Source organism: Pholis gunnellus (genome assembly GCF_910591455.1).
Source record: "Pholis gunnellus genome assembly, chromosome: 6".
Taxonomy (NCBI): Eukaryota; Metazoa; Chordata; class Actinopteri; order Perciformes; family Pholidae; genus Pholis; species Pholis gunnellus.
The window spans coordinates 3,660,122-3,685,085 of record NC_136532.1 but is presented as its reverse complement, the minus strand read 5'-3'; the positions used below and the strand labels follow the sequence as shown (position 1 = coordinate 3,685,085).

The following is a 24,964-nucleotide window of genomic DNA, read 5'->3' as shown; positions in this document are numbered from 1 at the left end:
GTGAGTGTGTCTGCCCCCCGGACTGAAACTGGAAGCTGGTTCCACAGAAGAGGATCTTGATAACTGAAGGCTCTGGTTCTAATTCTACTTTTGGAGACTCTAGAAACCACAAGTCACCCTGCATTAATGGAGCGCAGCTCTCTAGTGGGGTAATATGGTACTATAAGCTCCTTAAGATATGATGGTGTCTGACCAATTAGGGTTTTATAGGTGAGGAGAAGGATTTTAAATTCTACTCTAGATGTTACAGGGAGCCAGTGCAGAGAAGCTAATACAGCAGTAATATGATCTCTTCTCTTAGTTCTTCTTAGTACACGAGCTGCAGCATTTTTCTGAATCGCTTTAAAAGAGGATGTGTTTGATTTTTGAAATGTTAATGAATGAGTTTCTTAAGTCATTTTACGGGCTGTCACAGCTCCATTCTTGCGTTTGGCTAGTCATTTCAGGCCACGTAGTCGGTACTGACTGCAAAGTAAATGGCCAAAGCGAGTTACGTAGAATAATGAGTGATGCTCAGAACGAGTGACGAAGAGCAAATGATGTAATATCAGAAGTGAGACGAGGGGGAGGGTCAAACAAATACAGGACTTTCAGCCAGGAGACCGCCGTCCATGTCCTGTGTGAAACCAAAAGTGTTGTTGACGTTCATCACACGAAATGTCCTTAAAAGTGGTGTGTTTATACACCTTCCTATGAGATCACTTTAGTCTTTCAGATGATTGTTTCGGCTTTACACCCTGCAACTTTACTGCATTTATTTACTGATTCCAGCAGATAACTGAGATTCTTTACGGTGCTGCTGGATGCCCGGGCAATGCCATCTAGAGAAACTACATCGTTAGATGATTGATTTCTGGGCCTAGTAGAATAACTTCAGGTTTGTCTGAGTTTAACATCAGGAAGTTGCAGTTGACTAGCAGACATATCACACACACACACACACACACACACACACACACACACACACACACACAGCATTTACTATACTAAGAATGTGTGGCGGGTTGTCGATAACCATAAAGTCTCGACTTTGATTTTTTCTGCGTATCATTTTTCATCCAATAATTCCTTCATGTCATGAGCAGAACCTGTGACTTTTACATTAATCTACTGAAACATGGCTACATTTAAGTATTGACTTTTTAAAATGTGCCTCTTCAAATTATTAATTTAATAATGATAAATTGTAAACGCTAATGTTAATTTCAGATTTTTTGATAAAACAAAAAACTGTTATTTAGAGTAAAGAGAAGATATGATTTACGTCCATGTAAACTATTCACTAAATATATTACATTTATATCAACACTGCATACACACTCAGTGGCATCTATAGAGAGTGAATGTACGTACTAATAAGACACTTTACACTCATAAATCATTTTGACTGCGGACACGCCCCCTGCTCTCCTATTGGCTGCTGCGCGCTTCTCGTCGGTTACGTCCCCTCTTGGTAATTTAAATAGCTCCTTGCGCAATTTGATGAATAGAGTCGCTGTCAAAAGCGTTGGAAACAGATGAAGGAATGTTGATAGATGGTCGGCTGTGACAGAGCGGAGAGGAAGAGGAGCTGCGTCATGTCTCCTCCTCACGGTTCCATGTAACGCTGCTTCTTCATCTTTGGAGCTGGATGTCGGTGAGAGTTTGTCCAACTCTCCGTCCCGGGCTCAATGTTTTTTTCCCGGACCGCTATGGAGACCAGAACATGTCAAGTCTGAGTGTTGAAAAGCGGCGCGTGTCGAGCTTCTTTTGAATATTTGTCCACCTTCTCAAAGTTCACCGCAGGAGGAAAGCCTCGGGCTCGTGAAGGTAACGTGTTTGTCCTCTTTTTCTCTCGTGAGCCAGCATCTCCTTGTTGTTAACGTGTCAGTCGAGCTGAAGGATGGAGATACTTTACTAAGTCAGACTGCAGAATGAAACGCATCTACAATGCTCATGTAGTCCTCTTGCTGGACTCTCCTCTCCATCAAAATACACCTTGATATCATGTTATTCCTGTAAATACTTCAAAAAATAAGATATTACTTGTGCTATATTGACGTTATAGAGGTACACAGTAAACACAATTCTAATATAGTCAATTAATAAGAATTGCGTGTGATACCTTCGTCTGATACCTTTGTCTGGCTTTGTCAGAGCAAGTGGAAATGGCCGATGTGTCGTAAATACAAAAAGAGGTTTACTAAAAGTAATTATCAATGAACAATGGAAACATAAATAAATCCAGTTTACACAAAAATGTTTTATTTCAGACATTTTACAAGGAATCTGAGTATTTATGTCATCTTAAGAAGGTGAACCTTACTCACTGTGGAACCTCTATTCTGTGTGCCCAGGAGCCTGTGAGGGCCCACATCAGAATGGTGAACAGCCAGGCATCAGGCGGGACGCCGGCCCCCAGGTCTTGTGCAGGATGCGGGGGCAAGATCGCCGACCGCTTCCTCCTCTTCTCCATGGAGCGCTACTGGCACACTCGTTGCCTCAAGTGCTCCTGCTGCCAAGCCCAGCTGGGGGACATTGGCACCACCTGCTACAGCAAAGGGGGCATGATTCTGTGTCGGAGCGACTACATCAGGTGAGAGTAAGGAAGAGGTGGCAGGGGAGGAGGAAGGAGAGAGGAGGAGAGGAAGCTGCCGGTTTGAGATTTTGGAGCCTGTGCAGAGGGAGCAATCTGTGTTTCTGTGTTTGCAGGCTGTTCGGGCACAGCGGGGCGTGCAGCGCCTGCGGACAGTCGATCCCAGCCAACGAAATGGTGATGAGGGCACAGGGAAATGTTTACCACCTCAAGGTAAATCCCCAGCTCTCACATCACCGCACTTTGTCTCCCGCTGCTTGTTTGACAGAAACATCTGGGATTTGGTGGAGACAGACAGAGGAAGGAGAGGAACGAGTTGTGCCCTCCATCTCCTTACCTCATACACTTACTGTTAAACTCTGGTGAAGACACTGTTTGAAGGTGTTTCTACGACATATTCGATTGTAGTGTTTCATATTTGACTTCATATTTATCCATCCAGTTTCAGTTTCTCACATCAGGTGCTCACCAGATTTTGCTTCAACTCTTGATATCATGCTCATAATATATAAATGTGCCGTCGTGGCCTGAATTTGATCCATTTCTGTCTTTTTTTTCTGTTCTCTGCAGTGTTTCAGCTGTGCCACCTGTAGAAACAGACTGATGCCAGGCGATCGCTTCCATTACATCAACGGCACAATCTTCTGTGAGCACGACAGACCCGGCGTCTTGCTCAACAGCCACCTGCCTCCACTTCAGAGCAACTCCGTGCTGACAGACCAGAAGGTGAATACAGGGGTTGTTGATGTGATGCTACAGAACCGTCTGTGTTTACAGTGCAGCACACATTGTCCTCAACGTCACTGTGCTGTAACGTGAATAACAGAACATGTTGATTCACCCTGTGGATAAATACATAATATCAGAGGTAATATTTTCATGAATGAGAAACGCATTGTATATGACTATTGTAGGAGTCTGAAAAAACAACAGTATAAAGAACAGGTCCTAGAAGTTAATGTCCATGACGTACTGTACTGTCGGGGCAGGTTTTAATTTTTTTGATTAAAATTGGCTCCACCTTGACCAGCTACATTAAGATACTGTATTCATGTTAGTAGGTTTCATTCTCTTTGTTCATGTGGCTGCACTGAGGACACCAGACCAGCTGTGGGTTTGTGTATTCCCACATCGAGACCCTAGTGACCCTTCTCCCTCTCTGTCGTCTGCAGGTATGCTGAGCGGCAGAAGCCCTGCGCCTTGCTCTCACCCCCCCCCCCCGAGCTTCACTTCTCCTCGGTGCACTCTTCTTCTCCAGCTTCTGTCCTTGTTGTTGTTCTCATCACCGCCTCTCCTCCCTTGGGAGGATGCAGTTTCTCACCAAGATCCCCGTCCGTCAGCGTATCAGAGACTATCTGCCGCATACAAATTCACATTCATGTTGTGTTCAATGTTAAAGTGGTCTGTGCATCATCAAAGATTTGCAGTATGTGTGGACTTCACTGGCAAAAGGCTTCTTCGGGACCAAGAGGAAGCTGTGGTAGAACAATGAGGATGAAAGCCTGCGCCAACTGGAAGAGGGAATAAAAGATGCTTGAATGAACGTTTGATGGACAGAGCTCTGCTTATCCCGTGCAGCATTATTTCCCCTGAGCATCAGTGTTTTTAATGAACTCTTGATCTCTCTCTTGTATATGTTAATCTGAGATCTTACACACTGAGGAATAGTTATAAAATGGTTTGGTGTTCAGTCTTGGGAAACCTTAAAGTGAGATTCAAACCCACAGCAGAGACTTTTTAAACTCTCAAGGAAAACTAAAATGTAATGTTGCTGTATGATTGCTGCTTTTTTCAGAACTAAAATGTTCCGGTGAAGGTTTTGTTTGATTTCTTTATCAGATACCTGTTCAATGTGTGGAAAAACAAATTGTGGCGTTCAAATCAAAAATCCTATTAAAATGATTTTCCTGTAACATGTCAGCGGGCTGCGGTCATTTTGAAGCCCCTTGGAGGCATTAGGGTGGCGTTGTATTGCATGGTACCTAGCATGGTGGATGTGACTGTCTCTCTCACTCTCTTTAGCCCTGTATGGTGAAAACATGCCTGATTACCCCGAGGAATGGAATTAGGGGGCTTGAGCTCTGACCATTTACAGAAGCAATTAAACATGAGCCCTGTATCTGTGCTGCTGGAACTCCTGGGAGGCTGAACTCGGGGCATATCCCGTGGCTGCCTGGCTCCGTGGCTGCCTGCCTCTTAATAAACCTAATCTGAAAGCAGCCTAATTAAAGGGGAGTGCCCCCTCTCCATCCAGGGCATTTGAAACAATCTGATGTATTTACTGTTTACCATGTTCCAATTAAAGCTCCAAACACAGACTGGTTTGGCTCTTTGTTCTCCGCCACTCTGCATGGTTTCTGCAAAAAAAGATTTCCTGAGCTGCGTCTAATTCGCTCCAACTCTGTGTGCCTTGTTAATGCTAGGTAGAAACTCCTAGTCTCGTGTAGCAGCCGAAGTTGTGAGTTCATCTTAGTGTGATAGCAGCGGTAGGCAGCAGAAGATAGGATCTGCTCCACTTTCACACCTTTCCTCAGAGCGACGCAGCCATCAAACTCGCACCTTAATGCACTTAGCTATTTCAAAACATCCCACTTGTCATGGTAGGTGCTGATACTGCATCAATTATTTATTCCACGTCTGATCAAGAAGCGTCACGCAAATTCATTAACGTATGCAAATGATCACAATTACAATTATCTTTGTATCGTGATGGTGAAGAAATAAAACCTCGGCACTTTCCCGAGTCCCACTGCACCACAAGTTACACTTTGCATTCAAACTAATCAAGCCTCATCTGTCTTTTCCTAATTAGCCGGAACGTTCTCAGATGCCAATTAGCAGGTCTCATGAAAAGGCTCTTTGCCATGAGGCTTTGTCTTTTATCAGAGCTTCTGCAGGTGTGTTGCTCACCGTGTAGCCTGTGACATAGGAAAGTGTTTATTCCTGCTAATTAATCATATTAACACATGCAGATGAGTGTAATTGCCCAAGCTCCTTCACCTCACACTGTGTGAAGACACAAGATGATGCCAGGGTATTTTTACATGCTCATGATGAAGAGGAACCGTGAAACCTCCTTCTTCCAGACACTCCTGTGATATCGATCCAAGATGGCTGCCCTCCTTTAGCCCAGTTCCCTCCTGATGCTGATCCGCTGGTCTGACAGCAAAGAACATCTTTTGAATTGTTGGAATGAGACGACATGTTGTCATTAGCTTACACGTCTGTGGTGGTCCAGTCTGCTCTGTGTCACCAAATGTAAACTGTAAAGCCTGAGCAGCAGGAGAACACAGGTCTCATATTCGTTAATTACTGTTTTTCAAAATGGAATTATTGACCTATTGCTTTATTTTCACTTTAATTTGGACTCGGTCTTTAATTCTGAATGAGATTCTTTAATTCACTCAATGAGATTACTCATCAACTACTGTTAGCGATACTATGTCTAGCTACGCTATGCTAATGAGGACTATTTTTTTTAATTTATATGTCAGCGCCACAATCAGAATTCCATCCGGCTAGACCGTTTTAGGGTAGAGGCATGAATCCAGACACACACAACACAGATCTGCATATCATTTGATTTGGTAACCTGATCCTTTAAGTGACTATTGCCCTTTTGAATCACTCATCAGCTCAATCGGGCTCTGAGTAGAGATTTGTGAGCAGCTCCATCATCGTGGATGGACTCAATTTGTCTTGGTTCTGCATCGTGTTAAGCGATGCTGCCCACTATTACTCATGCTCCAAACAAACTACAAACGTAAAGTACATTGCTTACTTCCTGTCTGTTTTCCAGAAAAGGCTCACGCTGGGCACGGCTCAACACTAGCTTTTAAAAGTGGTTGCCAGGCAACCAGGCATCCACTTATGGCTGCTGAAACTGAAAACATGGTTACCGTTTTTATTCTCCTTATAATTTGAGTAATTAAAGTACTGCGCAGTTATACGTCAGCTGACTAACAGATTGTTACGTGTACGTCATGTGCAGCTCAAACAGGGCCGGATACTGCTCCAAAGAATTCACCATTTTCCTTTTTGTTGTTGTTCAGGTTCATCTGGTTCTTTGTCCGTTGAATCAATTTGCACATTTGTTTGGGATGTTGACGGTTTAGTACAACTTTACAACCCACAGTCAGACACTTTACTTGGTTGGTCATTACCTCTAAAGCAGATATAGTGCGCACATGAGTAAACGCAGCAATGCACATGCAGCGTTGTCGGGTTCTGGCTGTAACACAAATATTTAAATATCCTTAATTTATGTCTTTACCAGGGACAGTGCAATCAATCAACATTTCAGTTTCCAGCTCAATGTAAATGTGCCAGAGTTAGCTGGAGAGCTAATTGTCAGCTGTAGTCCCTGGGCAGGTTATTCCAATTTAGTGCCCTAATATTATCAGTATAATGTACACTGTACAGCACAGTACAACACAATACAACACAATACATGAATACATTACATAAATAGCAGATATGTATGAACCATGAGAGTATGTAACGGCAGTGCCAGAGATGAGTATGATTATTCGTGATTACAGGTTTGGTTTGCTTTAAGCTTCCAAATATCAATAATGAAACAAATATTCAAAATGTATTTGTTTTGGGGAGCACGTTTTGCTAAATGTTAAGAAGTGGTTGCCATCGGCCAAAAATTGGTTGCAAATTTCTCAAAATCGTTGCCAATGGCAACCCTCAATGTAATAGTAGTGTAGTAGTGTAATAAACATTGTTAATAATGAATATAAAAAACATCATAGCTTTCCTAGTTTGTAAATAGATGATTGCTATAAATGATTCTAGAATGCTGAAGAAGTGGGCCGCTGAGCTGCCAGTGAAGGATGCCAGAGAGGCAGCGTGTGCTGGAGGTGAATGCTGATAGACAGTATGTTTGCTGTAAAACCGCCATCTGGTTGTTTTTCAAAATTCACAGATGTAAATGCAGTGATAGTGTTGAAAGAAGTCGGTGGCATTTAGCTTTGCTGACAATCCTTCTGAAAGCTGCTCGGCCTGCCAAAGCTATTTATGGTAGCTCCAATCCCTGAGCACCACATGTAGCTACTACAACTACTAACATGCACCTAATTTGTCTTAACCATAGTGTGTTAAATGTTCTGACGGGTTTTGAATCCTCTTTGAATCCACCGAGGTCTCCAGGGCTGCACTGCATTCCCTGCATGGTATGGGAGTGAAACATGAGACACTGCTGGAACATGTAGGAAGTGAGGCATGTTGCAGACATAACTCACTGCCTTCAGCATGGGAGTAGAGCATAATGACAACGAGAGCGACTTTACAGCTCTGAACCTCATACAGGAATGTCAGGGAGGGGAGAGGGAGAAAAGTTCTCCTGGCCAATCGCAACGCTTTGAATAATTAAAGTGATCGGCTTAATTAGCTCAATTACGTTAATTTGACCACGGAACACGGCCATATGGTGAAAGGAAACAAAAGAGGGGGGAACTAATTAAAAGTAAAATAATGAGGATTTTAATTAACTGGCTCCCCAGACAGTGGAGCGCAGGGATCAGGAGCCTGCTACCATAATTAAAGTGCTGTAACGCTGGCAACATCTCTCCTCTCTTTCTTATATCTGTGAGGGCTCTATCCATCTAATTAAATCTGTAAATAAATTAGCAACATTGAGGGTTCCTGCTTGACTTAACACCGCCTGCAATCCACCCCCCACCTTCCCAATAACACGCTCACCTTACTTTCAGCACGCTGCGCCACCCATATGTAGGCAAAGGTTGAGCAAAGGGCTGTCATGAACAGAGGGATCTGTGTGTGTGTGTGTGTGTGTGTGTGTGTGTGTGTTTTACTCTATCATGTTTGTGCAGGTTGATGCTTGTGTTTGCTCCCTTTCATAACCCCGCATTTTGTTTTGAAGCTCTATCTGCTGGGAACACTGACTGACACAGATCAGAGGAAGCCAAAGCCGAGGTGACAGCGGCATCACCTCCATGTGTTACACATGTTCAGGCTGCAACCAGCCGCCACGCATGTCCAATCGGTGCCATCTGGGCTTCCATTCTCTGCCCCTAATACTGCGTACCTCAGTGTCTTACTGCTATGCTTCAGCCACACGTCCCCTGTGCTGTCTGTTCAACCTGCCCTTGGCCTTTTTCTGCCCCCCCCCACCACTCACAGCCAGAGTCGACCTGCAGGAGCCCAGCCCGTGGAGACAGCAGCCTTTTCATTAAAATGCATTCAGATTGTCAAGAGACTTATTTGCATATTAAATTAACAAGCACTTAAGAGTTCTGAACGAACAGTTACACCGCCAGCTCGGAGTAAATGAGGAGCGAGCAAGCGTTCGACTGTCATTACCAACGGCTGTCACCGTTGGACACGGTTGAGGAATGGTGTATACAGAGATAGAGAGACACACAGACAGATAAATGTGACAGAGTCAACAAATGTATTGTCTCTTTCACCTCCACTGTCCCAACTATGGTTAGAATGATGCATTGGTTTGATGATAATAAGGCTGATACTGGTTTTCATTACAATCAGTCAGTGTCGTCCATATGATGGAGTTATTATAAAATGATCAGTGCTTGACTGGTAGTCTGTGGAAAGACCCTGTAATGGGCCATTTAGATCAAACTCCACACATAGATGGATGAGTATGTTCTATTAGTAGCTGATACTGGTAGTAGTGGTCACCTCTTAAAGCTGATGTTGCTGTTCCGAACACCTGAGTCCTGATCTACAAATACAATTTTGAACGTTTATGTTTAAGTCCAAGAAATATGTAATTAGATAAGACAATAGCGTCAAGCACAGTTGCAAATCAACTGCCTTGATAGATAAAATGATCACTTTAAAACCAGCACAGCACATTTCATTCATTATACTGCACCTTTATATACTTCTACGTTTGAGCCTGAGATCTAAGATTTTCATTGACTGCTTCTCTGTAGTGGTTGTGCACATGCCAACAAATAACTTGAAACTTAAACTTGAATTGTATGAATAGTGAACCAGATCAGATCTGCATTCATAATTGTCAATATGACTTTATGATTGTATAATAATGCAGTGAAGACCTTTCAAATGAATCTGTGATTAAACTGCATTATCACATCCCAATAGTGGTATCATTGACACAAAATAATGCAGTCTTGATGTTCACTTCAAGTGAATGAAAACCTGAAACTGTAGGAAATGCAAACAAGAACATCTAAAACGATATGGCAAGTGTTCAAAAATGGGAAGCAACAATGTTAAGTGTAGAAGGAACTAAAACTTACACTGGTCCTTTAAAGGGCTGCAAGAATTACACTCAATCCAGTCTCTAAAAGTCAAAAACGACTTCCTGGAGCCTAGAAGGCCTTGCTGATCCATCACGGTCCTGGTGTATAGCTCTTTCTCTGGATGTGACAGTAATGACCACATAGCAGCAATCTCAAGAATCACCACTTTTATCTATGCAGGGCAAGATGATGGCACATTAGCTTCATCCTCCTGAGTTATTTTACAGCAATGGAAAGAGTTGAGTTTATTGTGTGTTTTCATTTCAATGTCAGCTGTTTTGAGACTTTTCTTAAAACAGAGCAAATGAATATTGAAATAAAGCAGACCATCGTAACTTAATTAGAAAAAAAAACTTGCAACAACTTAGTTTATGATGGAAACAAGAGCTTAATAGAGCGGGCCTCCTCAGCAGGGCACCGGTTCTGTGAAGAAGCTGCCAAGCTTCCTCAGTCACTTCCTGCAAATCGCTCCTTTTAGAAACTTATAGAAACTTGCCTCTACTTTGTTTTGATTGATTGCCATCCTCTTTCTGTTTGTCATTCTATTATGTGTTCATTTTATTGCTGTTCTCTGTGATTTATAAACTGGTCATGTTATCATGCAGTTGTATCACTTTTTCATTTTTGGTTTATTGCTTTTACTCTCATGGCATATTGTAACTTTGTGTCAAACAGGGTTTTATTTTTCACTCCGATGTGGTGGAAAGCTGAACCTACAGAACACATTTCCACTGTTAAGTATTGTATTCCTGCTGTTTCTCTCTTCAAGAAGACACACATTCATCTCAATGAGCCGGGTGAGAAACCTAACCTTTCTAGATTTGGGGAGAGTCAAAGAAAAGAGTAGAAATGAAATGCAGGACGTGTTAAAAGTTCTAACGAACAGATTGTCTTTCAGGAGGAAAGAGACAGGAAGTAGTCTGATTGATCAGACTGACAGTGTTCTGGACTTTGCAGAGCCAAAAGACACATTGTAAACATGCCGTGAGATTAAAGTCTGAGAAGCATCCATTGAGATGAGCCGAGCAGAGTGTCCCACCTATCACATTGGGTAACATTTTGCCAAAAAAACAAACAGAACAAACATTCATTAGTTATTCTTAATTTCTTTTAACCATGGCCACAATTGTTCACTTACTCAAACTGAATTCCATTCATCTCTATTGTTTTGGCCAGGAGGCAGATGTTTTGGAGGACAGCTATACTATCCACATGTGTAGAGACCACAACTGAGAAAAGATCATTTCTTTTATAATTTGCATGAAATCACCCTTTTAAAAACAAGCTTGTTCATCCAATAATGTGTGACAAAGGTAAGATATCTATTGATTCTAACAGGCAAACCCGGCACAGTCTGTCCAGAAACATCAGTGTTAGTGAGAAAAGCTCATATGCCAGTAGAAGCCAGATAGAAGCGGTAAGTGTAGTTCCCGTAGACCTTTCCCTGGCTCTCTTCAGGCCCTCCTGTGTAAGGGGAGTCTTGTTTTTTTCCAGGTAGAGTCACAGTCCTGCCTAGCAGGGCCGCCGCCGAGCATCACCTTCATCATTAGAGGAGGAACTGCCAAACTGTTGTCAGATGAGCGTCTGGGGATCGAGCTCGCCTGTTTGTCTTGAGACCGTTTTTACGATAGCAGAGCTGGGAAAGGCCAGGCCCTCATCAACCCCCCCACTCCACAAACCAGGTGGAACACACGTGCGTTCATTAGCGCCCTATAATGAGGAGCAGATGCAACAATGCTGCCTCTCACTCCCTCACTCTCACACACAAAGAGCTGTGCACAACACACACATCCTGAAAATACGGATACTCCTGTTAATGCTATGGAAGGTCATGGAAGCAATGATAATGTGTATTTATATGTATGCAGACACACACACACTGGTAGGTATTCACAAAGAAAGATTCTCACAAATGAAAATCCATATTAAATATGTGTGTGAGCATGTACACCTCAAACACCATCTCCCATACATTGGCCCATTCATTCAGTCCTATTGAGGTGGGGGTGGGTCTTTGACAGCTCAGACGTGTGAGCCTCATTTGTCCAATTTAGATGAATGACTGAGATCATATATCATTCCCCTTATGTCAGACTATTTTTATCTTGGAGGAAGTCAGAAAAATGCCCCATCTGTGGATCTGGGTTGAGCTTTTACTGGTGTGAGAGGCTGAACTCCTCACCATTGACAACAGAAGCAGATGGGATGGAAACACACGCACAAAATGCTGATGGACATAATGACAGTTCTTGTTTCCACTTTACCCATCAAGGGTAAAGCCAACAAATATATATAATATACAAATAATATATGTTAGATGAAAAAGCTTAGCAGTACATATGATTATAATCTGATTGATTATTAGACATAACTATGGACGCTCGTTGACTAAGATAACGATACTTTAATACTATTAATGAACATGTTCCTTCTGGTTAGTTTAATCTTTTATTCTGTATTTAGTTGTTTCAGTGAGATTGTCAGAAGACCAAATCCAAAACCAATAGTCAACCATATCTGGCAACCGTCGCTGAAGTCAAAGATGCTGCACAGACGTACTGGATGGATAGATGAACCGTTGTTGCTCATAGAAATACACAAATGCACTACAGTAAAGCTCAACTGTTACAACTACTACAACTGCATTTGGTTGTGCAACCTTGCATAATGACAGAAAATGATCCTGGAATACTTGAATCTAATGAGATGGATGTTCATTTGTGAGCTTTTGAGGTTTCAGAGAGAGCCAGGCTATCTGTTTCCAATCTTTATGATAAACTAGGCTAACCATGTCCTGATTCCAGCAGTGAGATTGATCTTTTCTTAGTGAGAAAGCAAATAATGACACTTCTCAAATGCTGAATTATTTCTTTGAAGGTAGTAGATTTGATGATAGATTTCTAAGTCAATATTATATTTATTTTATTTAGCTATTCTCTCTCCAGTGAAAGTCTATCATCTCCAAATGCTAAAGCATCAGAGGTTATCCAACCGCCCCAACTTTAGAAAGAGGTTGATGGCAGACAGGTATCTCATAGATCAGCTTGTGTCCCGAACATGGTAATCAGTACTAATACACGGCAAAATGCAGTTACCACACTGTTACGAACATGAACCTTCTTTAAACACATCTGCTTTCTAAATAGTCGGTTGTTTTGTCTAGAATCCCCGCCTCGTGAGTTTTCCAACCCTGACTGCTTTCTACCAGAGGGCCAGGCTTTAAAGCCACAATCCCCTTATTGGCCATTAAAGTTAACTCACAACATCCCAAGCCTTGTTCCCTAATTGAGGCCTCTGAACTGGGGGAGCAGGTGGGGTTCAGACTGCCACGTTGGGTTTAGACTCAGCACCCCCTGAGCTAAGCAAGCTGAAGCATCAGCACAGGAAAAATAATGTATGAGATGCAAGCATGGCAAACTTTAAAACATGCAGAACCCTATCAGAAAAATGAATTTGTGTCAGAGGCTAAGCACCTGCTTTATTAGACCAGTTAATAATATTATCCGAGCTAATGTGTTCACAGATGAGTCATTTTGAATAAAACAACCTTCCTCTGCATAGAATGAACCTTGATTACAGTTTCCTTATTCAGCCTTGGAAATTACTTCCTTGTTATGATTAGGTAGTCATTTTGAAATCTGGCCACGAATTCTCAGACAATGAGCATGCAGATAATAATAATAATAATAATAATAATAATAATAATAATAATAATAATAATAATAATAATAATAATAATACATTCTGTTTTTTTTCCAGAATTCTCAGACACTTTACATTAAAATCATCATAAAAAAGAAAGCTATACACTAAAATTGTAAAACACATAATATCGATCACAAAAGATGAAAGGTGTATCCCAGCAGTTAAAGTTCACAGTGAATTTCATAACTTTTCATCAACTGGGGTACAGTTAGTAAGCTGACTCTCACTGGTGTTGTATGATTGGCAAGCAGGACATCACATTTAGAAATGTGCTTCATTATATTACAAATCAGTTTGATAGTGTATGGGCTAAAAATAGAAGCATGATGCGAGGAATCAGTAGACACTGTTGAGCCTTTATAAAATAAATACAGTTGTTGACGGCCCCATTCCTTTGATTACACATTTGATGGAGAGATGACTTAACACTCAACCACCTAAACAATTCTGAAGAGCCAAGTGCGAAGAGGTGCAGCTGAAATGTCAGTGTGTGTGCATGTATGTGTCTGTATGTGTGTGTATGTAGAGGTTTGGCATTTTAGTCAGAGATATCATTGCAGGACAGGGTGAGAGGTGTCTGCCCTGATTCAGAAAGGGAGGGGTGTTCAGTCTCACCCTGAGAATGGCGGATTGTGGTTTTCCTCAGTCAAGCAGGGCCCTGCTGCCAGACGTTAGGTGAGATGCCGTGTTGCAGTCTGGGGGTTCAGTCAGTTGGCTTGATAAGCAGCATCGCTCCTGCCCTCCTCGGTAGATTCTCCCCCATTTGGAAATGCCAGCACAGGGCCGAGGGCAGAGTTCGCCCAATGCAACCTCACCGTGATGAACCATGGGGCACCTCTACTTCTTATCAGCACCCACACACCTGCACAGCTACTACAATAGGGGGCCATGGATGTGTGGTGCTACAGATGGACAGACAGAGAAAAGCCTAGAAGACAAGGAGGCATCTTACTGGTCTGTTGAACTCTTGGATGTCTGAAGGAACACATCTTTAACACAAAAAACTGGCCTGACAGCTCGAGGTTTGTCAAGTCACTGTGAATCTGACAGTAACTGCTGTTGAGCTTTCTTTTCGCAGTGAAGGTTAGTCATGGTGCAGCTAGATAAGAGATCAACAGCCCTCCACCAATCTCTGGCTCCATCTTTTGCTCTGTTTGCTTTTTCTGCTGGTCATGACCTCAGAAATAGGAGAGAGTGAAACAACACCATTTCTGGCATTTACTTTCTCAAAAAGTCCAGAATCTTTGTGTTATTTCCCATCACTCTCTCAGACTGGACCTTCAAATGAAAGGACCAAAAGTTTGATGCTACCACAACCACTACTACCACTACTACTACTACTACTACTACTACTACTACTACTACTACTCCCTAAAGAAATCTAATCTAATTGTGTACATTTTCTTCTGTTGGCCCAATCAGTTCCAGTGGTGGGCCGTGCATTTTATACCTGGGCCTTCAGTGCTGTCCTGCTACAGTTGAACAATCTCCTAATAACCTCATTATGACGCCACAGCTACGGTTATTATTTGTTTCTAGGGGTGTAAAAATACACGTATTCGTTATTAAACTGTTCAGTACGAGGCTTACGAACCGATCAATATATTTGAATAATACAAGTGCATTTGGAAAATGCAAAAGCTTGACTCGTGGGAAATATTATGCTTTCGGTGGAGTGCACTCAATCTGGCAACATGCTGTCTGACACACCCACCCCGGAAACAAAACATTGTACCCTGGTGTGGCGAGTGTGTTCTGGGAGGCGCGCTAAACTAGCTTAGCAGGAAAACCAATAGCAGCACACAAGCTACATTTCCCCGCAGCGTTTAGCTGTTCCCTACTGATTCAAACAGGGCTAAAGCAATCACCACACAATCCCCATTTCTCCAATCCCTCCAGCGTGTTCTGGGTCTTCCCCGAGGTCTCCTCCCAGTTGGACGTGCCCGGAAAACCTCCAGTGGGAGGCGTCCAGGAGGCATCCTAATTAGACGCCCAAACCACCTCAGCTGACTCCTTTCGAAGCGAAGGAGTAGCGGCTTGACTCCAAGTTCCCTCCTGATGTCCGAGCTCCTTACCCTACCTCTAAGGCTGAGCCCGGAGACCCTACGGAGGAAACTCATTTCGGCCGCTTGTACCCGCGACCTTGTCCTTTCGGTCACGACCCAGAGTTCGTGACCATAGGTGAGGGCAGGAACGTAGAAAGACCAGTAAATTGAGAGCTTCGTCTTCCGGCTCAGCTCTCTCTTCACCAAGACGGTCTGGTGCAGCGCCTGCTTTACTGCTCACTTTACCCTCACTCGTGAACAAGACCCCGAAATACTTAAACTCCTTCGCTTGAGGTAGGCACTCCGTCCCCACCTGGAGAGAGCAACGGTTTCCGGCAGAGCACCATGGCCTCAGATTTGGAGGTGCTAACTCTCATCCCCGCCGCTTCACACTCGGCTGCAAACCGCCGCAGTAAATGCTGGAGGTCACGATCCGAGGAGGCAAACAGGACCACATCATCTGCAAACAGCAGAGAGGTGATCCCGAGACCACAGAACCTGACGTTCTCCACCCCCTGGCTGTACCTAGAAATCCTGTCCGTGAAAGTCACGAACAGGGCCGGTGACAAAGGGCAGCCCTGGCGGAGGCCAACACCCACCGGGAACGTGTCTGAATTATTGCCGAGAATGCGGACACAGCTCCTCCTGCAGTCGTACAGAGACCGGATCGCCCGTTGTAACGGGTCCGGCACCCCATACTCCCACAGCACCCCCCACAAGAACTCCCGAGGGACCAGGTCGAAAGCCTTCTCCAAGTTCACAAAACACATGTAGACTGGTTGGGCAAACTCCCAGAACCCCTCCAGTAGTCTTGAGAGGGTAAAGAGCTGGTCCACTGTTCCACGGCCCGGACGGAATCCGCACTGCTCCTCTTGAATCCGAGGTTCGACAAACGGTCGGAGCCTCCTTTCCAGCACCCTGGCATAAGCTTTCCCCGGGAGGCTGAGCAGTGTGATAGATAATTCGAGCACACTCTCCGGTCCCCCTTTTTGAAAATGGGAACCACCACCCCGGTCTGCCAGTCCATGGGCACTGATCCCGACCCCCATGATCCCGACACTGAAGAGGCGTGTCAGCAAAGACAGCCCAACAGTGTCCAGCACCTTCAGCATCTCAGGGCGGATCTCATCCACCCCCGGCGCCTTGCCACTAAGGAGCTTTTTGACTACCATAGCGACCTCTGCCAGGGATATGGGTGAAGCCCGCCCCAGGTCTTCAGGCGCTGCCTCCTCTGCAGAGGACATGTTGGTCGGAGTTCCTCAAAGTGCTCTTCCCACCGCCCGACGATGTCCCCCATCCGGGTCAACAGTCCCCCCCCCCCCTGCTGAGAACAGCCTGGGGCAGGCCCTGCTCTCCCTTCCTGAGCAGACGGATGGTTTGCCAGAACCTCCTTGAGGCCAACCGAAAGTCCTTCTCCATGGCCTCCCCGAACTCCTCCCATGCCTGAGTTTTAGCATCCATGACCACCTCAGCTGCAGCCCTTCTGGCCTGCCGGTACCTCTCAGCTGCTTCAGGAGACCCCTGGGCCAGCCAGGCCCTGAAGGTCTCCTTCTTCAGCTTGACGGCTTCCCTCACCTCCGGTGTCCACCACCGGGTTCTCGGGTTGCCGCCACGACAGGCACCGATGACCTTCCGGCCACAGCTCCTAGCGGCCGCATCCACAATAGAGGCTTTGAACATGGTCCATTCGGATTCCATGTCCCCAACCTCCCTCGGGATGTGTGAGAAGTTCTTGGGAGTTAAAGACCTCCCGGACAGGGTCCTCCGCCAGACATTCCCAGTTCACCCTCACTATACGTTTGGGGTTGCCGGGTCTTTCCAACCGGTTCCCCTGCCATCTGATCCAACTCACCACCAGGTAGTGATCAGTTGACAGCTCTGCTCCTCTCTTCACCCTAGTGTCCAAGACATACGGCCGCAGATCAGATGATACGATTACAAAGTCGATCATTGATCTCCGGCCTAAGGTGTTCTGGTACCATATACACTTATGAGCCACCTTATACTCGAACATGGTGTTCGTTATGGCCAAACCATGGCTAGCACAGAAGTCCAATAACGAGACACCACTCAGATTCAGATCGGGCAAGCCGTTTCTCCCGTTTTCGTGTGTATATAGTATAAATAATTAGAATACATGTAGTGTATTTATGGAAAATTATTAAATTACCAAATAGCTATCATTTTGTGATTCTGTTCAGGCTAGCAGGGAAGGATTTGCTGGCCCTGATGGCCCACCACTGTTCAGTTCAGGGATCCTCAATTTACAATTAAAGCAGATGACTATGGTTTGGATTCAAATGCAGCACATTTGTCAGCTAAACATTCATTGTGTAAACTCTACTCCAGCACTGTTAAACAAAAATAGGTTTCAAGACTGGTAATACCATTCATTCCTACCATTCCTATGTTATGTAACTTAAAAATAGTAACAAAGAGATAGATACGATAGCATCACATATGTTTGCCTCCTTCTTGGTGTCAGGAGTGAAAATTAGTCATCGTCAACATTTGTTGTGTTATGGTTTCAGAACAATGAAGACATGTGGAGAACACTTAGATACAAAAAAGGATGGAGGCATAGAGGATTTCTTGGCAACTTTCATGACTTCAAAAGATATTGCATATAGCTGTGGTTTGGGCTGAGCCCAGAATGTTTACAACATCTGCGTTCTGTGATGGAAGGTCAACGCTCTGATGGAACTGAAAAAACAAGCACATAGTTGTTGCTGTCTGTTAGGCCTGTGATGGTCTGTGCAACCACTCTGCTGCCTCAAGGAGGTTAAGCTGATCTATTTTGGATTTAGGTGGGCTGCTAAATGCCTCTTTGCATATGTGTGTATGCACACACACAGGCATGGCTTTGAGTGTATGCATGGCTACACACGTTTGTGTGTGTTTTCTTTAATTGTGTAAGCCAATGAGGAACTGATAAGCCTAGTGGAGCCAGACGGCAGACACTTAAAGATGTCTGCGTTGATAATGAACAGAGAGTTTAGTAAAGGCAACCTCTCCTCCAATCACACACACACACACACACACACGCACACACGCACACACACACACACGCACACACACACGCACACACACACACGCACACACACACACACGCACACACACACGCACACACACACGCACATGCACACACACACACAACACTCACTGTATCATTTGGAACATGGGCTCCTATGGTGAACTGTATACACAGTTGCATGTGTCTGAATAGACATTCCTTCAAGAAAGCAGGTACACAGATTGATCTCTTCACTGTTAGAGCTCAGGATGAATCCTGGCCTGTGACGTTATCATAACCATCTGAGCACAGTGGCGCTGCATTCTTGCGCTCCAACGACAGCAGTCTGAAGAGGCTCTTCCTTCAAGTTGAATGTAACTCTCCATATTGGGAGAGGAAATCCAAACACGTGCAGGTCTGCGGAGCCTCTGCTCTGGTTGTGGGAGATCAAAGCACAGGACTGGCGAGGTTGAAGTGGGCTTATCTAACCACTGTGGCAGGGGGTCAGCAAGCTTAAAACAGCTATGATCTCAGTGTTCATTGAAATGAATCCTCACTCTGTGCCACTGTGGCCTTGAAAGAAACTGGCTGCACGAAATAGGTTAAAAGCTAATTGATTGCATGTTGTCAGAGTACATGAATCGCGTCCCTGCGTGTGTGTGAACGTACTCTGTGCACAAGGACATTACAAGTGCCTGTGAGAGTGCATGCACAGCGTCCCTCGCCCCCATCCCTCCTGTCTGTGTTTTTGAACTTGGAGATGAAGCCATCTGCACTGCTCTCTGGAGACACCCCGCTCCCTCGTCTCCTCGTCTCTCCTCCATTTTCTGCTCCCACTGTAATGGGAAAATTGCTCTGTCTTTCCGCTCTAGTTGGGATTGGCAGCGTTGATAAGCATTGCAGGGACAATTAGATGTCTGAGTTTTCATTGAGAGGCTTTCAAACAACGCTGAGCTGTCATTGGTGGCTGATATCCCTCGGGACCTACCATTGCGCTGAACACGACCTCCTCCTCAGAGAGGGAACACCCCTGCTCAGAGGTAAAGTCCAGTGTTCGGGTGTAGCCACAACCTTCTCAAAGAACCAGCCTATTGATCTGAACAGCGTTCCCCCTCAGTATATACACAGACAATAGATGTGTGCAGCAGCTGGTTTTATTCCTTTTCGTTCCTTTTCACGTTGTTCACTTGTGACGCAGGTTGCACACAATAAAGACAGCAAAAAGCTTTGTCTTTGTTTGGATGTGTATGATGAGCCTGTCATTATCTCAGCAGGCTCCTACAGCACGGCTTTACCTTACCTGTCTCCTTCTCCCAGAGATGGGGATAATTTAGGGAAATATCTCGCTGCGCTGCAGTCCCTCAACTAATTACTGTTAAAAGGTCTGATATGACTCGGAGGTAGGAAGGCAGTGAGAGGCTGGAGCTGGTAGGCAGGCAGAAATGTGAAGGTGTGGAAGGGGCTGGGGCATTGTTTATGAGCTAAGTGAAGTGGACCATCACAGAGGGAGTCAAGCAAAGGCCAAATAAGTGATGGAGGCAACGATTAGAGGAGAGTGAGCGGGGGGGAGGCAGAGCAACATTCCTGCATAGGACTTGACCCCCCCTTTCAGTAACAGGACACTCTTGTCTCTGCAGTGGGGGCGTCGCATGAGAAAAGTCCAGAGCAAGTCGAAGCAGCCCTGCTTCCTCTTCTCCTGTGTTTTCCTGCTCAGTGGTGAAGCTGGAAATGCTGAGTTTTCACATTTGTTACAAGTGTGTGTAGTTTTCAATCCCTTTCTAAAGATTCGGTCCTACAGCAAAGCACAGATAATCGTCAACATTCCTGGAGCTATTTATCACGGTCTGCCTCTCTTCCAATTCTTAAGACCAAGTCTCCAATTTCCTCACGTATCTGGGGTCAAACATGCATCAAAACCCTAACTTAGTAGCCGCCAGGTTTTTCTTGAGCTCAGATAAAAGCTGTAATAATAACAACACTAGGTGAGTCAGTGGCGCTCCATTCACAGCACACTGCTAATTGGCCATAAATGAGCCCATCTGGTTTGATTTGCTGTTCGGTGAGGCAGCAGGAGAGCAGTTCCCTCCCAGCTAAGCTCCCCTAGCTGCCTGCTCAGCCCACGGCCCCACTGACACCCGAGACCACCTGAGCTGAACTCATGACTTCAAACCTAAACTACACCCTTCTACACCAACATGTATAAAACTGTAGGTATGGCTTATCCCTAAGCCTTCCCATAATGGCTGCATTTTAGATAAACTCCCATTTGAGTAGTTGAATGTAACGTTCATGCCTGAGTTTAGGGAAATGAAATACTGAGGTGAAACTTGATGGGAAAAGGATGACAGGTGTTGTTGATCAGTTTGAAAGACTCTCAGCCGGGTGTTGAAACCGGCTTGCAGCTGAACATTGTGGGTGGAGGCTGAATCAGAGACTTATACAGGACAAGTTAGAACCGTATTGTAAATAATAAGTACTGATACATGGCAATTAAAGGCCCATAATACCCAAATAATTTCCTTTTGTGGAGTCTAGCCATGCAGATATAGTTTGGGTTTTAATTGTTCAGGTCTCAAGATATCTGTCAGACATTTTGATCCCCGCTCCAATACATTTTTAGGTGAACGGAATTTAGTTTTAGGTGCTCACAGTGTTGAAAAAATACATTTAAACCGGCATCACGTGCGTTAACGGATTTTTTTGGGGGCAATTAGAGCAGCACGTCAAGCCGTAAACACAACATTGGCATATTATCACCGTAACGATACAGTTGCCCGATTACACATTCAGTAGACTCAGAGCACATTGACATTAATTTGGAGTCGTGTTTCTGTCCACCTGTCGATTATGGTGAAGTTCAAAATTTACTCTCATAACTTACTACTAAACTCTAAATATCTGGTTATTTAGCTGCTAAAAGCTCCACTATGTTCAGCAGCTGCTAACTTTGTCTGCCTGCGTGTTGTTTATCAGAGCTTTTTCACTAAAACCAGCTTCCTGCTGCTGCTGGAATCAGTAAATAAATGCAGTAAAGTTGCAGGCTGTAAAGCCGAAACAACAAACGTGATCTCATAGGAAGGTGTATAAATAACATTCCACTTTTAAGGACATTTCGTGTGATGAACGTCAACAACATTTTTGGTTTCACACAGGACATGAACGGCGGTCTCCTGGCTGAAAGTCCTGTTGCTTTTTCTCTGGTGTCTTTGTGCTTTATCTCCTCACAGGTTTCATGGTTTGTGGTTATATCTTATTTTTACTCTAAGATAGTTAAATATATATTTGACAGTTTCACAAAAATGAAGGCTGACTTATTTTAAGCTTACAACTTTAGCGCGGCTAACAAGCTGTTGGGACTCTCAGTTTCCCAGGATGCTTGAGCCTTAACCCGCGCTCATGGACTCAACATTTACAGTTACTACAGGATTCTGTGATCTTTGACCCACGTCTTCAGCAGTTCAACAAAACCTGCTGCGTCCGCTGAATGCACAAGAGAGAACATACAAACACACGCACCCTTTACGGCGCACACTCGACAGACGAACTTGATTACTTTTGACAGTCCTCATTATTATCCATATTTATTGATAGTTGTATTAATATACATTTTATTGATTTGTAATGATCAATAATTATCTTTAATATATGCTAATAACCATCCCCAAGAACGGTTAACACTGCATTTGTATCAGTGGTAGTTTTTCGTATTGATATAGTCTTTGCTGAATGCAAAATGTTCTTCCACCCGCTGCAATATTTTCTGCCATACATTTGAGATGATAAACTAGATAACTCTAGGCTCTAGCGAGCTACAATATATGCGATGGAGATGGAAAGAAAATGTTGCTTATAGTTTTACTTAGCCTTCTGCAAAGTTCCCACCTCCTCGGCAGTCATGGCTGCTGCAACGCTCAATATCAGAGAGATGGACAGAAACGTTGCTCATAGGCAAAGTTATTGGAGAGATGACGAGATTGTCTGCTGCTGGGCTACGTATCTGTAACTGGTGTAGCATGAAGGCATGGGGAAATTAGCAAGCTAACTAGTGGATGGCTGGCTACTTAGCTGGCTTGCTGATTCTGCCACGCTTTCATGCAACACGTTACAGATAATGATCCGAACAAAGTTGTCACTTATCTGGTGATAGCAATGTGCTTTCCTTCTCAGGAACAACATTGTGTGGATAAAGCAATAAAACGTCATATTTTACTCATTTAGCGACTGCTTAGTTAGCTGGCTACCTTTCCAATTCTACCACTTTAGTCTTCACCTTATCTCCTCCCGGCGAAGTAGTCTCCTAGTGTCAAGGAGTAGGGCAGAGGGAAAGTTAGGAGAGTGAGTGACTGTACACCGAGGGAACCACAAGTTATCTTCAGCCATTATAAAAAACAAGCCAACAGAATTTGCTAGCCAGCGTAAGGTGTTCAGAGAATTATTCTGCCTCCACCTAGGCTCCACCCACAGAAATATGTCATCATGTTTGCAGAAAAGACAGAAAGGGGGTCTATATAGTCTTTCTAAGTTTTCTTGAGCCAGGAACTAGATACATAGGTTTTGTTATCATCTCTTGTCTAAAAAATGCCATTGTTACTATCAGTTTGGTATGCAGTGATATAGTGACAGATACAGATGCTAAAGTAGACTAACTTAGTTGTTGGTTTGGACATAAATGATACATGATCATGGTATTTACTGTGCCAACAAACTTCCAAGTGTCAAATGAAATTAGAACACTGGGAAGGGACTGTGAATATCGACAATGGTTTTCTGTCCAAAGTTAAAATATTTAACCGGAAAAAATAACAATAGAATATTAAGAGAAAACTGCATTGTATAGCTACGAGCATTACTAGAATAATTACATAAAATAGATGAAACAAAATAATGTTCGGTTATATATTTTTTTCTATAACCAAAGCTTATTGTCATGCGTGTTTTGCTTTGCCGTGCTGCCACTTCTTTGGATGGTTGCTTTGTTTTTCTTGTGTCGACCAGTAGGTGTTGGTTTAAAAACAGCTACAGTTGCTACAGGCAGAATGCAGCAATTACTGCAATAAATTCTCCCTTTACCATCTGACATAAGAACAATAAAGTTACATTTCCAAAGTCATAAACTCTATTAACCTTTGTTTAGTTTAAACTCAAATACTGGCAAATTTGACTGGTTCCACTCTGTGGGGTCCAGACCTGTTGGCACCACTTCCCCACCTTTAGCCTCAGATCAATCCCTGCACATCCTGCCTGCTCTGTTTGCACAGCTTGCTGCTCAGTGCTCATACTAATACAATACATCACCTCAAAGCAGAACAAACTATCACAACCTGTCATAATGTGAAGCGGCTGCAGCTGGATCATCAAATAGGTGAACCTGCTGGCTCTGTGATGCTCATGACTGGATTTTAAGCGACTTTGAAGTCTGATGTTAGTAAAGTTAACTGACTGGGTGGCCAATGCTAAAGGTCTACAGTATAGTTGTGTATCTGCCCTCGTTATCAGCACTACACATATTTATTTGGGTTCTATTGATATCAGTCTGTTGAGCATGGCCACATTGACTTGCAAGATGGTCTGTTTTTAATTCCCCGTTCCTACCAATCTCTGCAGTCTGTACAGGTTTTTCATGTGGGTATACTATCCAAGCCAAGGTTTGCTGAGCGATCAAAATGATTGAAAACAAATTCATTCATGATAATGCTAAATGCAATAATGGAGGTTCTGAAACTAGATTTATATAGATAGATAGATAGATAGATAGATAGATAGATAGATAGATAGATAGATAGATAGATAGATAGATAGATAGATAGATAGATAGATAGATAGATAGATACTTTATTTATCCCCAGGGGGAAATTTGTAAATTTAGGCAAAATGAATCACTTTAAGACAAGATCTCAATATCAGATATTAAAGAAGGGTCCAATTTAAGTTGGCGATGAAGTTAGTCTGAAGCTCTCAGGGCCCCTTGACCTAATACCTGGTTATCAATCTCCACTGGTCCAGTCCGTGTTTGCCTGACACAGGGGCTTACATTTGTGTCTTTTCAGACAGCTAGCTAACCACTGGTACGTGAATATCCAGAAACCAACTAGAAACCAACTTAATTGTGTTCAAGGTTGGAGGGTGTGTGAACCCTACCACTATACTGTGAGGACGGGACTTCTGGAGAGCTGCACCAATAAAACAGCCCAAAAGTGTGGTCATTGTTACCAACAGTCAATGCAATATAAGTGTATGATGAACAGCTCACTAGAGAGATCTTTAACTGGGACAATTTGCATGAACATCCCTGGACTAGTGAGGTGAAGTCTTTATTTTGTTAGTGTATGAGGCGTTCGGTGACCTGTAGTTAAGATGCACACCATAT

General features: G+C 43.7%; 1 protein-coding gene across 1 annotated transcript; it reads left to right on the top strand.

Annotated features, from left to right (window-relative positions):
- The first annotated feature begins 1,615 nt into the window (after positions 1-1,615).
- On the top strand, positions 1,616-3,805 carry LOC306696807 (LIM domain transcription factor LMO4.1). Its single transcript, XM_079160509.1, has 5 exons — positions 1,616-1,636; positions 2,337-2,575; positions 2,692-2,788; positions 3,146-3,301; positions 3,748-3,805. The coding sequence occupies exons 1-5, from the start codon at positions 1,631-1,633 to the stop codon at positions 3,754-3,756; spliced, it is 507 nt and encodes a 168-aa protein (XP_079016635.1). The 5' UTR covers positions 1,616-1,630; the 3' UTR covers positions 3,757-3,805.
- Positions 3,806-24,964: the final 21,159 nt, after the last annotated feature.